At 57.3% G+C, this 15,884-nt stretch overlaps 2 protein-coding genes across 2 annotated transcripts in view; both read right to left on the bottom strand.

Moving 5' to 3' along the window:
• ADAM33 (ADAM metallopeptidase domain 33) overlaps positions 1-5,520 on the bottom strand; it is a 33,087-nt gene extending 27,567 nt beyond the window's left edge. The window contains exons 1-2 of the mRNA XM_053976842.1: positions 5,403-5,520; positions 2,295-2,377 (exon numbers count right to left, since the gene is read on the bottom strand). Of these exons, the coding sequence (XP_053832817.1) occupies positions 2,295-2,377; positions 5,403-5,520 (201 nt within the window). The remainder of the gene's footprint in view (positions 1-2,294; positions 2,378-5,402) is intronic.
• A 6,913-nt stretch (positions 5,521-12,433) lies between these two features.
• The window catches only part of ALMS1 (ALMS1 centrosome and basal body associated protein), a 43,202-nt gene continuing 39,751 nt past the window's right edge, over positions 12,434-15,884 (bottom strand). Inside the window, exon 21 of the mRNA XM_053976698.1 lies at positions 12,434-12,862. Coding sequence (XP_053832673.1) covers positions 12,818-12,862 — 45 coding nt within the window. The 3' untranslated portion in view covers positions 12,434-12,817. The remainder of the gene's footprint in view (positions 12,863-15,884) is intronic.

Below are 15,884 nucleotides of genomic sequence, written 5' to 3'. Positions count from 1 at the left end.
CAGGGCTGGATACCGGGGGGATGCCCAGGGCAGAGGGCTGGCTACGACCCCATTTCCATCTCTGGAGGGCTGGAAAAGCCCCGCGGCAGCCCGGGCAGCCTTTGCCGCCCATCCCCGGGCAGGAGCAGGAGGAGCAGGCTGCGGGCAGCCCCCAGCCCGGCCAGCGCTGCCGCGGGAGCTGTTTGCAGTGCGGGTCCCCAGGACCTCCTGCCCGCTCTCCCGAATGACTTCCACGTGCGCCGGGAGCCCGGGGAGCTCGGCCCGAACAATGGCAGGGCAGGGGGCCGGGGCAGGGCAGGGCCACCCAGCGCTGCCAGCCCGCACACGGTGGCACCGCGGGGCCACCGGCACCCTCCTGCCACTGGCCCGACCTCGCTGCGGGGGGAAGGGAGGCACGGCGATGTCCCCAGGGTCCGGGGGACAGCCGGAGCATCCCAGCGCTGCACGAGGAGCAGCCCCAGGGCAGGGATGCAGGAGCCCGGGGGTCACCGGGCTGGAAGCCGCCATCCCGCGGGCCGGGATGCTGCCTGCGGGCAGAGCGGGCTGCTGGCCTCCCCACAGACGCGTTCATTTCCAGCATCTTTGCTGGAGGGCAGGAGGAGGCGGGCTGGGGGCACAACGGCCTAAACTGATCCTGAAAATACGAGCGTCAGCAGTAGCGGGGCAAAAGGGCCGGTGTGGGGCTCTGCCCCGTCCCCTGCCTGGTTGCCCCCATCCCTCCCCCACAGAGCCTCCCCGCTGCAGCACCGAGCACACCCCCCTCCCCTCCTTCCCCTGCCGGGAACAGGAGGCTCCTTGTTCCAGGCTGGCTGGGGCTGCAGGCACCGCAGATGCCGGGAAACACGGCGGGACCTGCCCGGCCACCCCGGCCCCGGAGTCCCCCGGGCTCCGCATCCCCCGGAATGCCCCGGCTGCGGTTTGCACCCCCCGGCACCCCCTGGGGCACCGGGGTGTTGGCAGGAGCAGAAATAAACCTGCCCTGCCATGTGTTCCCAGCTCAAATGGCTTCCAGCTTAAATATAGACGGAGCCGGGGCTGCCCGCCGGGGAGGGGACATTTCTCCGGGGAGGGGACATTTCTCCAGGCCGAGCACAGCACCCACACGGGCCCTTCCAGCTCCTGCAGGAGCAGCCAGCCCAGGCTCCCCTGGAAAAGGCATGGCCCGGCCCCTGGGAGAGCCAGGGCAGCACCAACCCCCCTCCCGAGCCCAGCTGGCTCCGCCTTTGGCATCTCCTGGAGCGAGGAGGGCTGGCTTGGACCACCTCAGGTGAGATGCCACCAGAGGCCCCTCCCAGCAGAGTCTTCTCAGCTCGGCTCCCAAGCAGAGCAGCCCCTCGGAGCTCTGAATCAGAGCTGGAAGGGCTGGACCTGCCCAAAGGAGCCCCCAGCCCCTCCCGGAGGGCAAGGGGCCAAGCCCCGGCCAGGGTGGCCACAGGCACCTCATGCAGGGATGTGGGGACAGCAGGGGTGGCAGGGAGAGGGTGACAGCCCTGGGAGGAGATGTCCTCTGCTCCCTGCAGGGCACTGCTCCCAAATCTGGCAGCACCTTCCCTTGGCTGCTCCTCCGATCCCAGCCAAACCAGGAGCTGACAGATCACCTCCAGCTCCTCTCTCCGAGCTCTCCAGCTCCCTTCCACTCCCCCTGCAGCTCCTGGCCATCCTCCTCCTGCCCAGCACTCATTAACACCATGTTTAATTAACTCACTGCCGCATCCTCTGCTTTCCCTCTTCAACACCTGAGGGTGGTGATGGATCCTGAAACTCCCAACCTGCTCATAGATCCTGAAACCCACACCCTGCCCATGGATCCTGAAATCCACACCCTGCCCATGGATCCTAAAATCCACACCCTGCCCATGGATCCTGAAATCCACACCCTGCCCATGGATCCTGCCACTCCCAACCTGCTCATAGATCCTGAAATCCACACCCTGCCCATGGATCCTGCAGCTCCCAAACTGCTCATGGATATGAAATCCACACCCTGTTCATGGATCCTAAAATCCACACCCTGCCCGTGGATCCTGCAGCTCCCAACCTGCTCATGGATCTGAAATCCACACCTTGCCCATGGATCCTGCAGCTCCCAACCTGCCCATGGATCCCGCAGCTCCCAACCTGCCCGTGGTTCCTGCAGCTCCACACGCTGCCCGTGGATCCTGCAGCTCCACACGCTGCCTGTGGATCCTGCAGCTCCACACGCTGCCCGTGGATCCTGCAGGCTCAAGGCCTCCATGGTGTCCCGCCAGGAGGACTCTGGGCAGAGGAGGCCGCTGGAGCAGCTGTGCCCTTACCTGCTCCTGCAGGCTGACGGCTCTCCGGGCACGGCCCCCCAGGAGCCAGTGTGGGGTGACCCGTTCTCCGTGGGACAGCGGCCCTGGGGAAGAGAAGACCTGCTGAACAGACCCTGGAGCTCGAGAGCTGGAGCTCCTCCACAGCCACAGCACGGGAACTCGGGAAGGGACAGAGCTGAGCACCAGCATCCACAGCCTCCTCTCGGGTGTTTCAGGGGATGCACACCAGCACAAGGGCAGCGTCACCCCCTCCCCAGCCCAGCCCCTCACCGCTGGCTCAGCCTTAATCCTGAAGGCTCCCAGGAGCAATTGCTCCCACCCAGGTCCCAGAACAGGGGCCTAAATCTCCCGAATCTCCACCCTGGAGAAGCAGCTGGCATGTGGGAGATGTGGCTGCCCTGGATCCCTGGATGTCCCAGGCCAGGCTGGACACTGGGGCTGGGAGCAGCCTGGGACAGCGGGAGGTGTCCCTGCCATGGCAGGGGTGGCACTGGAGGGGCTTGGAGGTCCCTTCCAACCCAAACTGCTCCATGGCTCTGTGATTTGGGGGAAGTGTGGTTCCATCACCCCAAATCCAGCCACGCCCTTTGCAGCCAGGCCTGGGCTGGGCTGGGCAGGGGCAGGAGCAGGAGCAGGGGCAGGAGCAGGGACAGGAGAAGGAGCTGGAGAAGAAGCTGGGACAGGAGCAGGAGCAGGAGAAGGAGCTGGAGAAGGAGCTGGGAGAAGAAGCAGGAGCAGGAGAAGGAGCAGGAGAAGGAGAAGGAGAAGGAGAAGGAGAAGGAGAAGGAGAAGGAGAAGGAGAAGGAGCAGGAGAAGGAGCAGGAGCAGGGGCAGGAGAAGGAGAAGGAGCTGGAGAAGGAGCAGGGACAGGAGGAGAAGCAGGAGAAGGAGCAGGAGCAGGAGCGGGAGCAGGGACAGGGACAGGGACAGGGACAGGGGCAGGAGAAGGGGCAGGAGCAGGGACAGGGACAGGGGCAGAAGAAGGAGCTGGAGAAGAAGCTGGGACAGGAGCAGGAGCAGGAGAAGGAGTTGGAGAAGGAGCAGAAGCAGGAGAAGGAGCAGGAGCAGGAGAAGGAGCGGGAGCAGGGGCAGGGCAAGGGACAGGGGAGCTCGGAGGGCTGTGGCTCGTCAGGGTTTGTCTGAGCTGTCCCAGCCCCCCCGGGCAGGCAGCACAAGCCATTCCTTGGCTCCAGCCAAGGCAGACAGACTTTCTAAGATTATTTCTTTCCTAAACAATGTGGCTGGATTTGACTGCAGCACAGGGAGCAGCCACTGATGACTTAAGCCTGGATGACAACACAACAAAAAATTAAAATCTGAAGCTGCTGCAGAGAGGGGACGAGGCTGAACAAAAATGTCAAGGGTTGGGCCACCTTGCCATGCCAAATGCTGTCAGGGAGAGCTTGGATGGAGTTATCTTCCCCAGCGAAGTTATTTACTCAGAGAGTGGAATAGCAGGGCTCGGGGCTCTGTGATTTTATAGGCTCGTTTTGGTTCCTGCACAGATCCAGGGCTTTGGCTCGAGGGAAGATGAAGTTATTGGAAAGACAAAAGGAAAACAAAGGTGGAGTTACGGGCTGGGAACTGCTGCTGGAGCTTTTTGGATCAGGTCACCCCGCCCGGCCACCTTTGTCCCCCGGGAGCGCCCGGCGCTATCGCCCGAGGTATTTAATCAGTTCCATTAAATATAGCATGGAATCAGATTCCAGGAATAGCTGCAGATAAGGGGTGGCACCATCCCAGCTTCCTTCTCCTCACCTCCTCCCAAAGCAGGAGCCAGGCCCTCCACCCCAGCCACACACGAGCTCATTTTCCGTGGGGAAACTGAGGCACGGAGTTAACCACGCCGGGGGAGCAGCTCCGGTGGGGTTTGGTGCCCTCCCATTTCAGAGCAAAGGAATAAATCCCAGTGCTTTGAATTCCCACAGGGACGAGGGCAGGGAGCTGCTGCCTGCCCCGGCCCCAGCTCTCTCCCACGCCGGCTGGGGAGAGGATGGGATGGCTCTGCTGGGCTGGGCTTCGGGCCACGTCCCAAAAATCCCTCAGTGAGGAGATTTAAGAGACGAGATTTAAGTTACGATATTTTAAATTTCCCACTGTTTTGTTTGTAGTTTTTTGCTGGGAATCTGAGAGACTCAGAGCACGGGACGGGGCCTCCAAAATCTAACTCAAATAAACCCAAATGTAGCACAGAAAGGGTTTCCCACACCCCCCTTCCCTTGATTTCCTGGAAAACACTCATTCCCATCCCTTTTTGGGAGCGTTGTGGGGAACAGCGCTGCTTTGGCGTTTGGGATGTGGGCACCCCGAGCTGTGGGGCTGGGGGAGCACCAAAGGAGCCCTGCAGAGCGCGGGATCCCCCTGGAGCAGGCAGCTTTCCCTTCTCCTCTCTTTATCCAAGCAGAGCTTTGGCCCCACCGCCCTCCCTGCTCCTCTCCCAGCTGCACGGCTCTCTTGAGTTGCTGGAAAACTTCTCTGAGCAGCAGCCGAGAGCCCGGCAAAGCTCGGAAGTGAAAAAAATAATAACAAAAAATGTGCTCGGGTAGAGGAACATCAGCCCTGACTTCTTAGAATGGCTGGGGAAGGAAATAGGGATGAGGAAGAGGCTGCAGGCGGCCGAAGGGAGACTGGCACCCCCCTCTCCTCCTCCGGCTCCCATTTAAAACGTGATAGGAGCCTCTGGGGGAAATCTCTATTTCCTCACCAACGGAACGAGCCACGTTTCACGGCAAAACCCGCAGGGCAGCCCAAGCCCCGAGCTCCTTCCCGAGAGCCACGGGCGGGAACGGCCACGGCACGGGGGCTCTGAGCGGCCCCGGGGCTCCGGGGGCTGAGAGGGACCCCGTCCCTGTGCCGGGGGTGCCGGACCCCAGCCCGTCCCTCCCCGGCCAGCGGGACCCTGCGGGGGCAGCGCCGAGCGCGGAGCGGGGGGACGGGAGCAGAGCCGCCGAGCGCGGGGTCTGGGGGCTCCCCGGGGCACGGGGGGAGCGAGCGCAGCCCGGAGCCCCCATCCCATTCCATCCCCGCCGCTATCCCATCCCATCCCCACCGCTATCCCATCCCATCCCCACCGCTATCTCATCCCACCCCATCCCCAGCCCCCCTTACCTGCCGGCCCCGCCCGGCCCCGCGGGGGGAGCCCCAGCAGGACCCCCAGGAGGGCGAGGCGCAGCCCCCAGCCCTTGGCCGAGCCCCGGCGGGGCCCGGGGGGGCCCGGCCCGGCCATGCCGCCGCTCCCGGGCTGTCACCGCCCCGACTCGGCGCCTCCGGCCCGACCTCCTCCTCTTTATGCCGTCGGGTCCCTCCCCCGCCGCGGAGCCCCGAGCGCGGCCGGCCCGGCCGGGGGGCGGCGGGGAGGGGGCGGCTTTGTTCGCCCTTATTTATTGCTGTGTTTCTTGGCCCGGCCCGGCCGCTTAATGAGAACCAGACCCGCGGCTCGGCGGCTCCCAGGCTTCCCCTGCCTGCCGCGGCTCCATCCATCATCCATCAATTATCCATCCATCATCCATCATCCATCCATTATCCATCATCCATCATTCATCCACCATCCATCCATCCATCATCCATCCATCATCCATCATCCATCCATCATCCATCCATCCATCCCTCTGTCCATCATCCATCCATCCATCCATCCCTCATCCATCCATCCATCCATCCATCCATCCATCCATCATCCATCCATCCATCCCTCATCCATCCATCCATCATCCATCATCCATCCATCCATCCATCCCTCATCCATCCATCATCCATCCATCCATCCATCCATCCATCCATCCATCCATCATCCATCATCCATCCATCCATCCATCCCTCATCCATCCATCATCCATCCATCCATCCATCCATCATCCATCCATCCATCCCTCATCCATCCATCATCCATCCATCCATCCATCCATCATCCATCCATCCATCCCTCATCCATCCATCCATCATCCATCCATCCATTATCCATCCATCATCCATCCATTATCCATCATCCATCATTCATCCACCATCCATCCATCCATCCATCATCCATCCATCCATCATCCATCCATCCCTCATCCATCCATCCATCATCCATCCATCCATCCGTCCATCCATCCATCCATCCATCCGTCCATCCATCCATCATCCATCCATCCATTATCCATCCATCATCCATCCATTATCCATCATCCATCATTCATCCACCATCCATCCATCCATCCATCATCCATCCATCCATCATCCATCCATCCATCATCCATCCATCCCTCATCCATCCATCCATCATCCATCCATCCATCCGTCCATCCATCCATCCATCCATCCATCATCCATCCATCATCCATCCATCATCCATCATCCATCCATCCATCCATCCATCCATCATCCATCCATCATCCATCCATCCATCATCCATCCATCCATCATCCATCCATCATCCATCCATCATCCATCCATCCATCCATCCATCCATCCATCCATCCATCCATCCATCCATCATCCATCCATCCATCATCCATCCATCATCCATCCATCCATCATCCATCCATCCATCCATCCATCATCCATCCATCCATCCATCCATCCATCCATCCATCCATCCCTCATCCATCCATCATCCATCCATCCATCATCCATCCATCATCCATCCCTCATCCATCCATCATCCATCCATCATCCATCCATCCATCCATCCATCCATCCATCAACCATCCATCATCCATCCATCCATCCATCCATCCATCCCTCCATCCATCCATCCATCCATCCATCCATCATCCATCCATCCATCCATCCATCCCTCATCCATCCATCCATCATCCATCCATCCATCATCCATCCATCCATCCATCCATCCATCAACCATCCATCATCCATCCATCATCCATCATCCATCCATCATCCATCCATCCATCATCCATCCATTGCACAGCTGGGAATCAGCAGCCAGGCACAAACAGGACAGATCCCAGGGCACAGATCAGGACAGATCCCAGGCACAGATCAGGACAGATCCCAGGGCACAGACAGGACAGATCCCAGGGCACAGACAGGACAGATCCCAGGCACAGATCAGGACAGATCCCAGGGCACAGATCAGGACAGATCCCAGGCACAAACAGGACAGATCCCAGGCACAGACGGGACCGGTGTCCCCAGCAGAGCGTGGCTCCTCCCCAGAGTGGGACATTTCTCCTCACCCTCCCCTCTGCCGGGCAGGAGTGCCCCTGCCTCCCACCGGGAATGTCAGCCGGCTCTGGGGCCTGGCCAGGCCGTGCTGGGAGCAGCAGCTGGGGCTGGGCAGTTATAAAAGATCTTTTTGTGGGCAGGAGCAGGCGCTGGCCCCTGTCACCAGCACAGGCGGCAGCTGCACCCAGCCCGGGACAGGGGAGTGAGCCCAGGGCAGAGGGGAGTGCTGGGAGCACCCAGAGCCTGGGAGCACCCAGAGCTGGGATCACCCAGAGCTGGGATCACCCAGAGCTGGGGTCACCCAGAGCTGGGATCACCCACAGCTGGTGTCACCCAGAGCTGGGATCACCCAGAGCTGGGAGCACCCAGAGCTGGGGTCACCCAGAGCTGGGGACACCCAGAGCTGGGATCACCCAGAGCTGGGAACACCCAGAGCTGGGAACACCCAGAGCTGGGATCACCCAGAGCTGGGGTCACCCAGAGCTGGGAGCACCCAGAGCTGGGGTCACCCAGAGCTGGGGACACCCAGGGCCGGGGGTCACAGACAGGAGAGGCCCCGGGGCTCTGGCTACAGGGCTGCTCCCCCTCCCAGTCACTCCCTGTCCCCAGCACACGGGCACGGGCACGGGGGGGTGACCCTGGGCAGCCACAGCCTGCGGCTTCCTCAGCTCAAACTCCATCACCCCTAACGTGGCACAGCTCCCTCTGCGAGGGACACCCTCAGGTGTGACAGTCACAGAATCAGGGGATTGTTGGGGTGGGAAAAGATCTCCAGGATCACCAAGTCCCAGCTCTGCCCCATCCCCACCTTGTCACCAGCCCAGAGCTTTGAGTGCCACCTCCAGGGATGGGGACTCCAGCATTGCCCTGGGCAGCCCCTTCCCAAGCACCTTTTCCATGAGGAAATTTCCCCAGTATCCAACCAACACCCTCTGGCCCAGCCTGAGGCCGTTCCCTCTCCTCCTGTCCCTGTTCCCTGTTCCCAGCCCGACCCCCCGGCTGTCCCCTCCTGGCAGGAGCTGTGCAGAGCCACAAGGTCCCCCCTGAGCCTCCTTTGCTCCAGGTTGAGCCCCTTCCCAGCTCCCTCAGGAATTCTCCAGCCCCTTCCCAGCTCCCTCAGGAACTCTCCAGCCCCTTCCCAGCTCTGCTCCCTGCCCTGGCCACACTCCCTTTTCCAGTCAAACATCTCATACAAGCCTGTGCCCTGGCAGACCCAGGTGGAGTCTCCTCAGAGCAGATGTCCCACCGCTGCCACCCCAGGGACAGCCCGGTCACACTGATGTCACACAACTCCTCAGCCGTGTCCCCTCCTCCCGGGCAGCCCCAGGGGCTCTTCCCTGTCTGGAGGAAGGTCAGGGCTGCCTCAGTGGATGAGTCAGGAGGCCAGGCAGGAGCCAGGAGCCAGCCAGGACAATTCATGGGATGTTCTGAGCCCACCTCAGGTGGGGCAGCAGCACAGCCTGGGGAGAACAACCCGGAATCTCTCTGGCATCGTGAAGCTGGAAGGAGCCTCTTGGGAAGCAGCAGGGCAGCAGCACACGGGCACATGAATAAAATTAGACTGGATTTGAGAAGCCCCTTCTCCCTAGGAAGGCTCTCACAAGTGTCCTCATCCCTCTGGAATCCGAGCTCCTTCCAGGAGCATTAATCAGCGTGGCTTCCATTTGTCACGCCGAGGTCGCTCACCCTCCCGCAGGGTCCCATTTGGCCGGGAGAATTCACTTTATCTGCTGATGTAGGGAGAAAAATATTACTAAAAGCTTGACTTTCAAACCTTGCTCGTGTGAAAGAGCCGGGCCTTTCCCGTTTCCAGCCAGATCCCTGCCCCAGGCTGAATTCCTGCCCCCGGCCAGCGCTGACTTCAGCTGGCCCCAAGAGCAGTCACGGGCTCGTGAAGGCAGCACAAAGGAAACAATATATTAAAATCTGCTTCACTGGATTAAAGTGGGATCTGCACTAATGAACAGCCAGTCAGGAAGTCGTGTCTTCCTCAGGGAATTGTTTCAGAAGTGAATTATAATCCAGGACGCACTCATGGAAAAAACGAGATGGACTTTGGGGAGGGCTGATATAAAGCCCATAATCCATCTAATTTTGGGTGCCAGTGCAGGGGGTGGGCCTGCGTGGTCTTTAAGGTCCCTTGCAATCCAAACCATCCTGGAATTCTGGAAGTGGTTTCCTCACCTGCTTTGGCACAAATCCTTCACCTTCTCCTCTCCAAAGCCTTCCTGTGGTGCTCTCAGTGACAAAACAAATGGGCCAGAAGAAATCCTGGGAAGAGGCCCCAGCAGGCACCCACAGTGTACAGGCCACGTCCAGGCAGAGGGACAGCAGCAGTCACTACAGACTGGGGAACCTCCTTTTCCAAGGAAATCGGGCACTCGAGCCGTGTTTCACATCATCACTGCACTGCATTGCCATGGAAACCCTTCCAGATCCCAGCAAGGACACAACGTGCCCCAGACACCCACCCAAGCCCCAGCAGCCCCTGGTGGGAGAGGGCTTGGGGATGGGAGGGGTTCCAAAAACCCCCAAACCAGCTGGAGAGGGGTTCTCCATGGGGGGGATTCCAAAAACCCCCAAACCAGCTGGAGAGGGCTTCTCCATGGGAGGAGATTCCCTAAAACCCCCAAACCAGCTGGAGAGGGGTTCTCCATGGGGGGGATTCCAAAAACCCCCAAACCAGCTGGAGAGGGCTTCTCCATGGGAGGAGATTCCCTAAAACCCCCAAACCAGCTGGAGAGGGCTTCTCCATGGGAGGAGATTCCCTAAAACCCCCAAACCAGCTGGAGAGGGGCTCTCCATGGGGGGGATTCCAAAAACCCTCAAACCAGCTGGAGAGGGGTTCTCATTGGGGGATTCCAAAACCCCCAAACCAGCTGGAGAGGGGTTCTCATTGGGGGACTCCAAAACCCCCAAACCAGCTGGAGAGGGGCTCTCCATAGGTAGGACTCCAAAAACCCCCACAGGGCTGCCCCCACAGAGGAGGATCCTGATTCCCTCGGGATGGAATTTACAGCAGAAAGGAAGAACGAGTGCAAATGGTCATAAAGGAAGAAGTGGAAGGTGCTTCTGAAGGGAAAAAAAAAAGCCTCTCATTTTAAAATAAAGCACATTTCAAGGCAAAAGGTGGATTTTTACACCTCTTTTCCATCTCATCCAGGAGGTTTCCCAGCTGCAGGTCGGGCTGTGGACACACATCTGTCCTACACAGCAATCCCTGGGGGGTGCTGCTGATCAAAGGACAATTCTGAATTGCTGAGAACACAAATCTGCTCGACAGTGTTGAAAAAAAAAACAGTCCTGCCCTAATTCCACTTCCAGAGCTCTGCAGAATTTACCCTAAAAGTCTCTGTGTCCAGTAGATTTCGAGGGGATGACTCCACTCTGGAAGCAGCACAAGACAAGCACAATTTCCTGAGTTTTTGGAAAGCAGTTTGGCGTGCTGGGAGCAGTGACTGCAAATGTCAACAGCCTCCTTCCCCAGAGCTGTGGACACTGGGAGCTCTGCATCCACAGGAGCTCCAGCCCACCTGAGGCAGGGCCAGCTCGGGAGCATCCCCGTGGAGACACCAGGGAAGGCTGGATGGGAACACCCCCACCACCAGCTCTGGGGGGAATTTCATCACCCACAGGTTTGTCCAGCCTGGCTCCCATCCTGGGAGGGATTGCACAGCCCTGTGCCTGTGGCAGTGCTGGGGCATCACTGGGCTTGGTCTCAGAGGCATTTTGGAGCAGCAAAGGCCCTCAGGCTCCCTTCGTGTCTCCTCACTGAAAGTTAAAAGCACAGATAAGCAGCTGAGTGGCCTGGAACGAGCTCCCAGTGAGGCAGGGTCGTGTTAGGGCTCCAGCACCCCCAGTGCCTTGTCCCAGGGAATGAACCTGTCCCTGTGTGCTCAGGAATCCACCAGAGCCTCAGCCCCTGCAGCCTCAGCACCTTTTGCTTCACACGAAGCTCATTTCCAGCCACAGTAAAATTCCAAAGGCGAGGCAGCAATTCCATCCCACCTGATCCCAGGGCAGGGGAAGGAGCAAATTCCAGCTCAAGGCCAGGCTGGACAGGGCAGGGGGTGGCACTGGATCCCTTCAACCCAAACCAGGCTGATGCTCTGATAAACAGGTAAAACTGGATTTTGGGAGGTGGGAAGCTCTGGGAAGATGAGCCACAGTCTGAGCTGATTTATCCCAGCCATGGCATGGTGTTATTTGTAATCTGCACTTTAACTTCCATTTCTGAGACCAGACCAGATCAGGGAATCCTGCAATGGTTTGGGTTGGAAGGGGCCCTAAATCCCACCCAGTGCCACCCTGCCATGGGCAGGGACACCTTCCACTGTCCCAGGCTGCTCCCAACCCCAGTGTCCAACCTGGCCTTGGGATCCAGGGGCAGCCACAGCTGCTCTGGGAATTCCAGCCCAGCCCCTCCCCACCCTCCCAGCCAGCAATTCCTTGCCAAGATCCCAGCCCAATCTCCCCTTTCCCAGTGGGAGCCATTCCCTGGCTCCTGTCCCTCTGTCCCTTGTCCCCAGTCCCTCTCCAGCTCTCCTGGAGCCCCTCCAGGCCCTGGAGGGTCTCTCCAGAACCTTCCACCTCCAGTGGTGCCCAGCCCTCCCTCCCAGCACTGGGTGTTCCCTCCCAGCTGTTTCTGAGCTGAGTTGCCACAAACATCTGAGGCAGAAAATAGGAAGCCACAGCTCACACCCTCTCTGCTTTCCTCAGATGTCTTTTCCTGTTTATCCATCCCATGAACTGCTCATTGATGATCAGATGAAACTGAGACTTGAGCACTTCACAAACCTCATCTCTCCCCTGCATCTTCTCAGTGATGCTGGCCCAGGGCACAGCCAGGGACCCTGGCAGGACAAACCATCCAAAGAAGGGGATTCTCCAGGAAAGGCCTGAAAGCTCCCACCATCACAAGTGTCTCTGCTCAGCCCCTCCTGGTCCCTGCACAAACACAGCTGCAGCAGTGATTACAACTCAGCTGTTTTATTGAAGTACAAAACACAACAAGTGAATTTTCTACACTGAGACAGGAATTAAAAAGATTTTTAAAAATCCTTGTTAAAACCCATTGAAAATAAATATATAAAACTTCTATTCCAATCAGGGAGTTATAAATATATTATGAACCAACTTTTTCCAGACTCTGTTTCCTCTGCAAGTGCCTAACACCACTATAAAAGCCCAGCTATTTATTTAAAACCCTGACACTCCCCCAGCTCATTGTTCTTACGTAGGGCAGGATCAAGCAGTACAGAGGAGCACAGAGAGGGGCTGCAGAAGCCTTCCCTGCCCTCCCTGTGCCAGCACGTGCTGCTGTGTGTGCTCAGCCCAGCCTGGCTCAGCTCCTCCCGTCAGCTCCAGGACACCTTCTTCCCCAGGACACGGCTGGTGATCTTCTGAGGGAAAGACAGAGGGACACAGGTGAGTTTCAGTGCTCTGGAAACTAAAAATGCTGAGCACAGCTTCTCTGCACAGATTGCCAGGGAATCCCAGAGGGGTCTGGCTGGGAAGGGCCCTCCAAGCCCACCCAGTGCCACCCCTGTGGGGACAGGGACACCTCCCCCTGTCCCAGGTGGCTCCCAGCCCCAATGTCCAGCCTGGCATCAAGGGGCAAGAAACACCCCAAAATGGGAATTTAAACTGTAATATGTAATATATGTTATAAAGTAATTCATGCTAAATGAAATTAAAAACCACAGCTTCTTGTGTACTAAAACCAGTGTCGGGCAACAAGCAAGCTGAGTGACAGAAATCCAAACCTCCAGGAAGACACTGGCCCCAGAGATGTACATTCCAAGGGATTTTTAGCCTGACAAGGCCCCAGCTGGAGGCATTTCTGATAAGCACCTGCAGCAGCAGCAGACCAAGTGATAGAGATTCAAACACCAAGAAGACACTGGCTCCAGAAATGTCTGTTCCAAGGGATTTCTCATCTGCCTAGCCCCCAGCAGGAGGCATTCTGATAGGCATCAGCAGAAGCTGATCCCGGAGGTTTTCACCTGACAGGATTCCAGGAAAGCCTGATAATGTGCTAAAGGAGACCCTTCCAAAGCCCGAGAGACTGCATAAAAATGGGCCCCTTGGAACTGAGCCTCGGAGAGCCACGGGGATTTGGTGCCACAGAGGCCAAGTCCTGTCTGACACTGAGGGCTGGCTCAGAGTCAAATCGCTTGTGCCTTTCTTTTTCCAAATGTAAACTTTGGCCATGTAATAAATTCCTTTAATTATGACATCGGAGCATTCATGTGTAACATAAACCATCAGGACAACTGAGGCAGCCCAGCAGCTGCTCCCTGGGAACACCAGGATGTCCTGCAGAGGCTGCAGTGGGAATGGTCAGGGCCAGGCCAGAGACTGTCCTTGGAAGGGGCTGGGGCTGTTCCTCAGGCAGGATCCTGGAGCACGGCTGGGATGGCTCAGGAGAGGCCTCAGGAGAGCAGCAGAGCTGCAGGCAGAGCCCAGCTGTAGCCTGTGGGGGTGCAGGGAGTGCTCTGCAGCAGCAGCAGGGGAGTGATGCTGCCCAGGAGGGACGAGGCACGCCTCAGGGGAGCAGAGGTGTGAAATACAAAGCTGTGTTCCACCTCAACCCGTGCAGCTGTGGTTATGAAATGTGGGGAACACGGCCATGGGACAGCTATAAAGATGAGTTCTAATAAACAACTGAGGAAAGCGTGGAAGAAGGCTTTTGAACAAATCTTTTGTGTGCAAATAACAATTATAAGTCTTAAGTTGTTCTGTAATAAGAACTTTTGAATTATAACTTTAGAATGTTTCCTAGTATTAAGGGTATTGAACTGTAGTTCTAGAATGTGTAAGTCTTAAGCTGGTTTGTAATAAAAACTTTTGAATTATAACCTTAGAACGTTGCTTAGTACTAAAGATTTTAAACTGTAGCTTTAGAATGTACAAAGGATTTAAACAGAAAGGGAAGTGACCCTATCCCAAGCTCCTGGAGAAGGAAGATGGACATCAAGATTGCTGATTAGTGACTTTGAAAGGGGAAGCTGGACATCACTACCATAGATTAATGATCCCAGAAAATAGAAGTTGGCCCCACCATCTGCACACATGTCCTGGGATGTATACAGTAGGGTATAGAAATTGGAAAGGAACCAAACATCACCATCACAGATTTATGATCCTGGAGTATAGAACTGTGATGTTAAAGGTAGAAATGGAAACTGCCGAAAGCTGACGTAGAAACTGGGAAAAGCTTATGAATATGCATGAATATGATGGATAAATGCCAGCCAGCCCAAGAACCAGTGTGCAGTCAGAGGGGAAAACCCCCACCACGGCACCCAGTGCTGTCCTTGCTCTTATGTTACCATATTAATTAATAAATTGAATTGCTGCTTGGTGTATTGGCTGAGTCAAGCGTCTCATTCCTAACAAAGGGAAATCTGCACGGCCTGAGAGCAGCACAGGTCAGGCAAAGCCCCCCCAGAAGGAGCTGGAGACGCCTGGTGGGGCCCGTGGAAGGGCCAGGGCACAGCAGAGCCAACACCCAGCACTGCTCTGGGACCCCTGGCTGCACCCCAGGGCGTGCCCGGTCCCTGCAGCCCCCAGCAGGGAGTCAGAGATTCCAGAAGGTTCCCCCAGGGGCTGCCAGGCTGGCTGCTTCCCCCGTGGGGCAGTGACACCTTGTGGTGTGCCAGCCTCGGGCAGCACAGTGCCAAAGCTGCAGGAAATCCAGGCTGATTTCAGGGCTGGGGGATACCGGAGTCATCCATCACCTGCTGCTCCCCTTTACCCTCATCTACTGGAATCACAAACTCACTCCAGCTCGTGGAAAAGCCTCGGTAATGGAACGAATCAAACTCAGAAAATCCATTTCTGCTGCACTGGGGCTGAATGTTCTGATTGCTGCTGCCATCAGACCAGAATCTGTTCCCGCTACAGAGTGCAAGATTCCAGGGCACTCCCCGTCCCCTGATCTGACTGGGATGATTTTATGCTCTATTTGAAATTAAAAGCACAAAAGCAAAGGGCTGCTGGGACAGAACATCAGCCCAGATCCACGTGCACCCCGTGACAAAAATAACTTTGCTATCTTAACAAAGACAAGTATTGAACAATTTCAGAGATGAAGAATGTCTGTGCACTCCAGCCCAGGGATTTTTATGGCTCCAGTTCTAGGTGGGCCCGTGTTGTTTCCCCCTCAGGATCATGCTCACTCAGTGCCAAGAAAACTTATTATTTTTCTCTTTTCCCCTCAGTGAGCTGCCCCAAACTGTGGGGCACAGAAATGCCTTGGGAGCAGCCCTGGCAGCCCCTCACCTCCCAGAGCCCTGCAGGGATATTTGCACTCTGCTTCACAAAAGGGAACCAGATTTTGTTCATATAGATTCACTAACTTGGGATCTTATTTTCAGCCAAATAAACTCAGCTGCATCTCCTCCCTCAGCCTGGGCACTG

Source organism: Vidua macroura, chromosome 4, assembly GCF_024509145.1.
Source record: "Vidua macroura isolate BioBank_ID:100142 chromosome 4, ASM2450914v1, whole genome shotgun sequence".
Taxonomy (NCBI): Eukaryota; Metazoa; Chordata; class Aves; order Passeriformes; family Viduidae; genus Vidua; species Vidua macroura.
The sequence above is the reverse complement of the archived record's forward strand: the minus strand, read 5'-3'. Positions and strand labels throughout refer to the sequence as shown.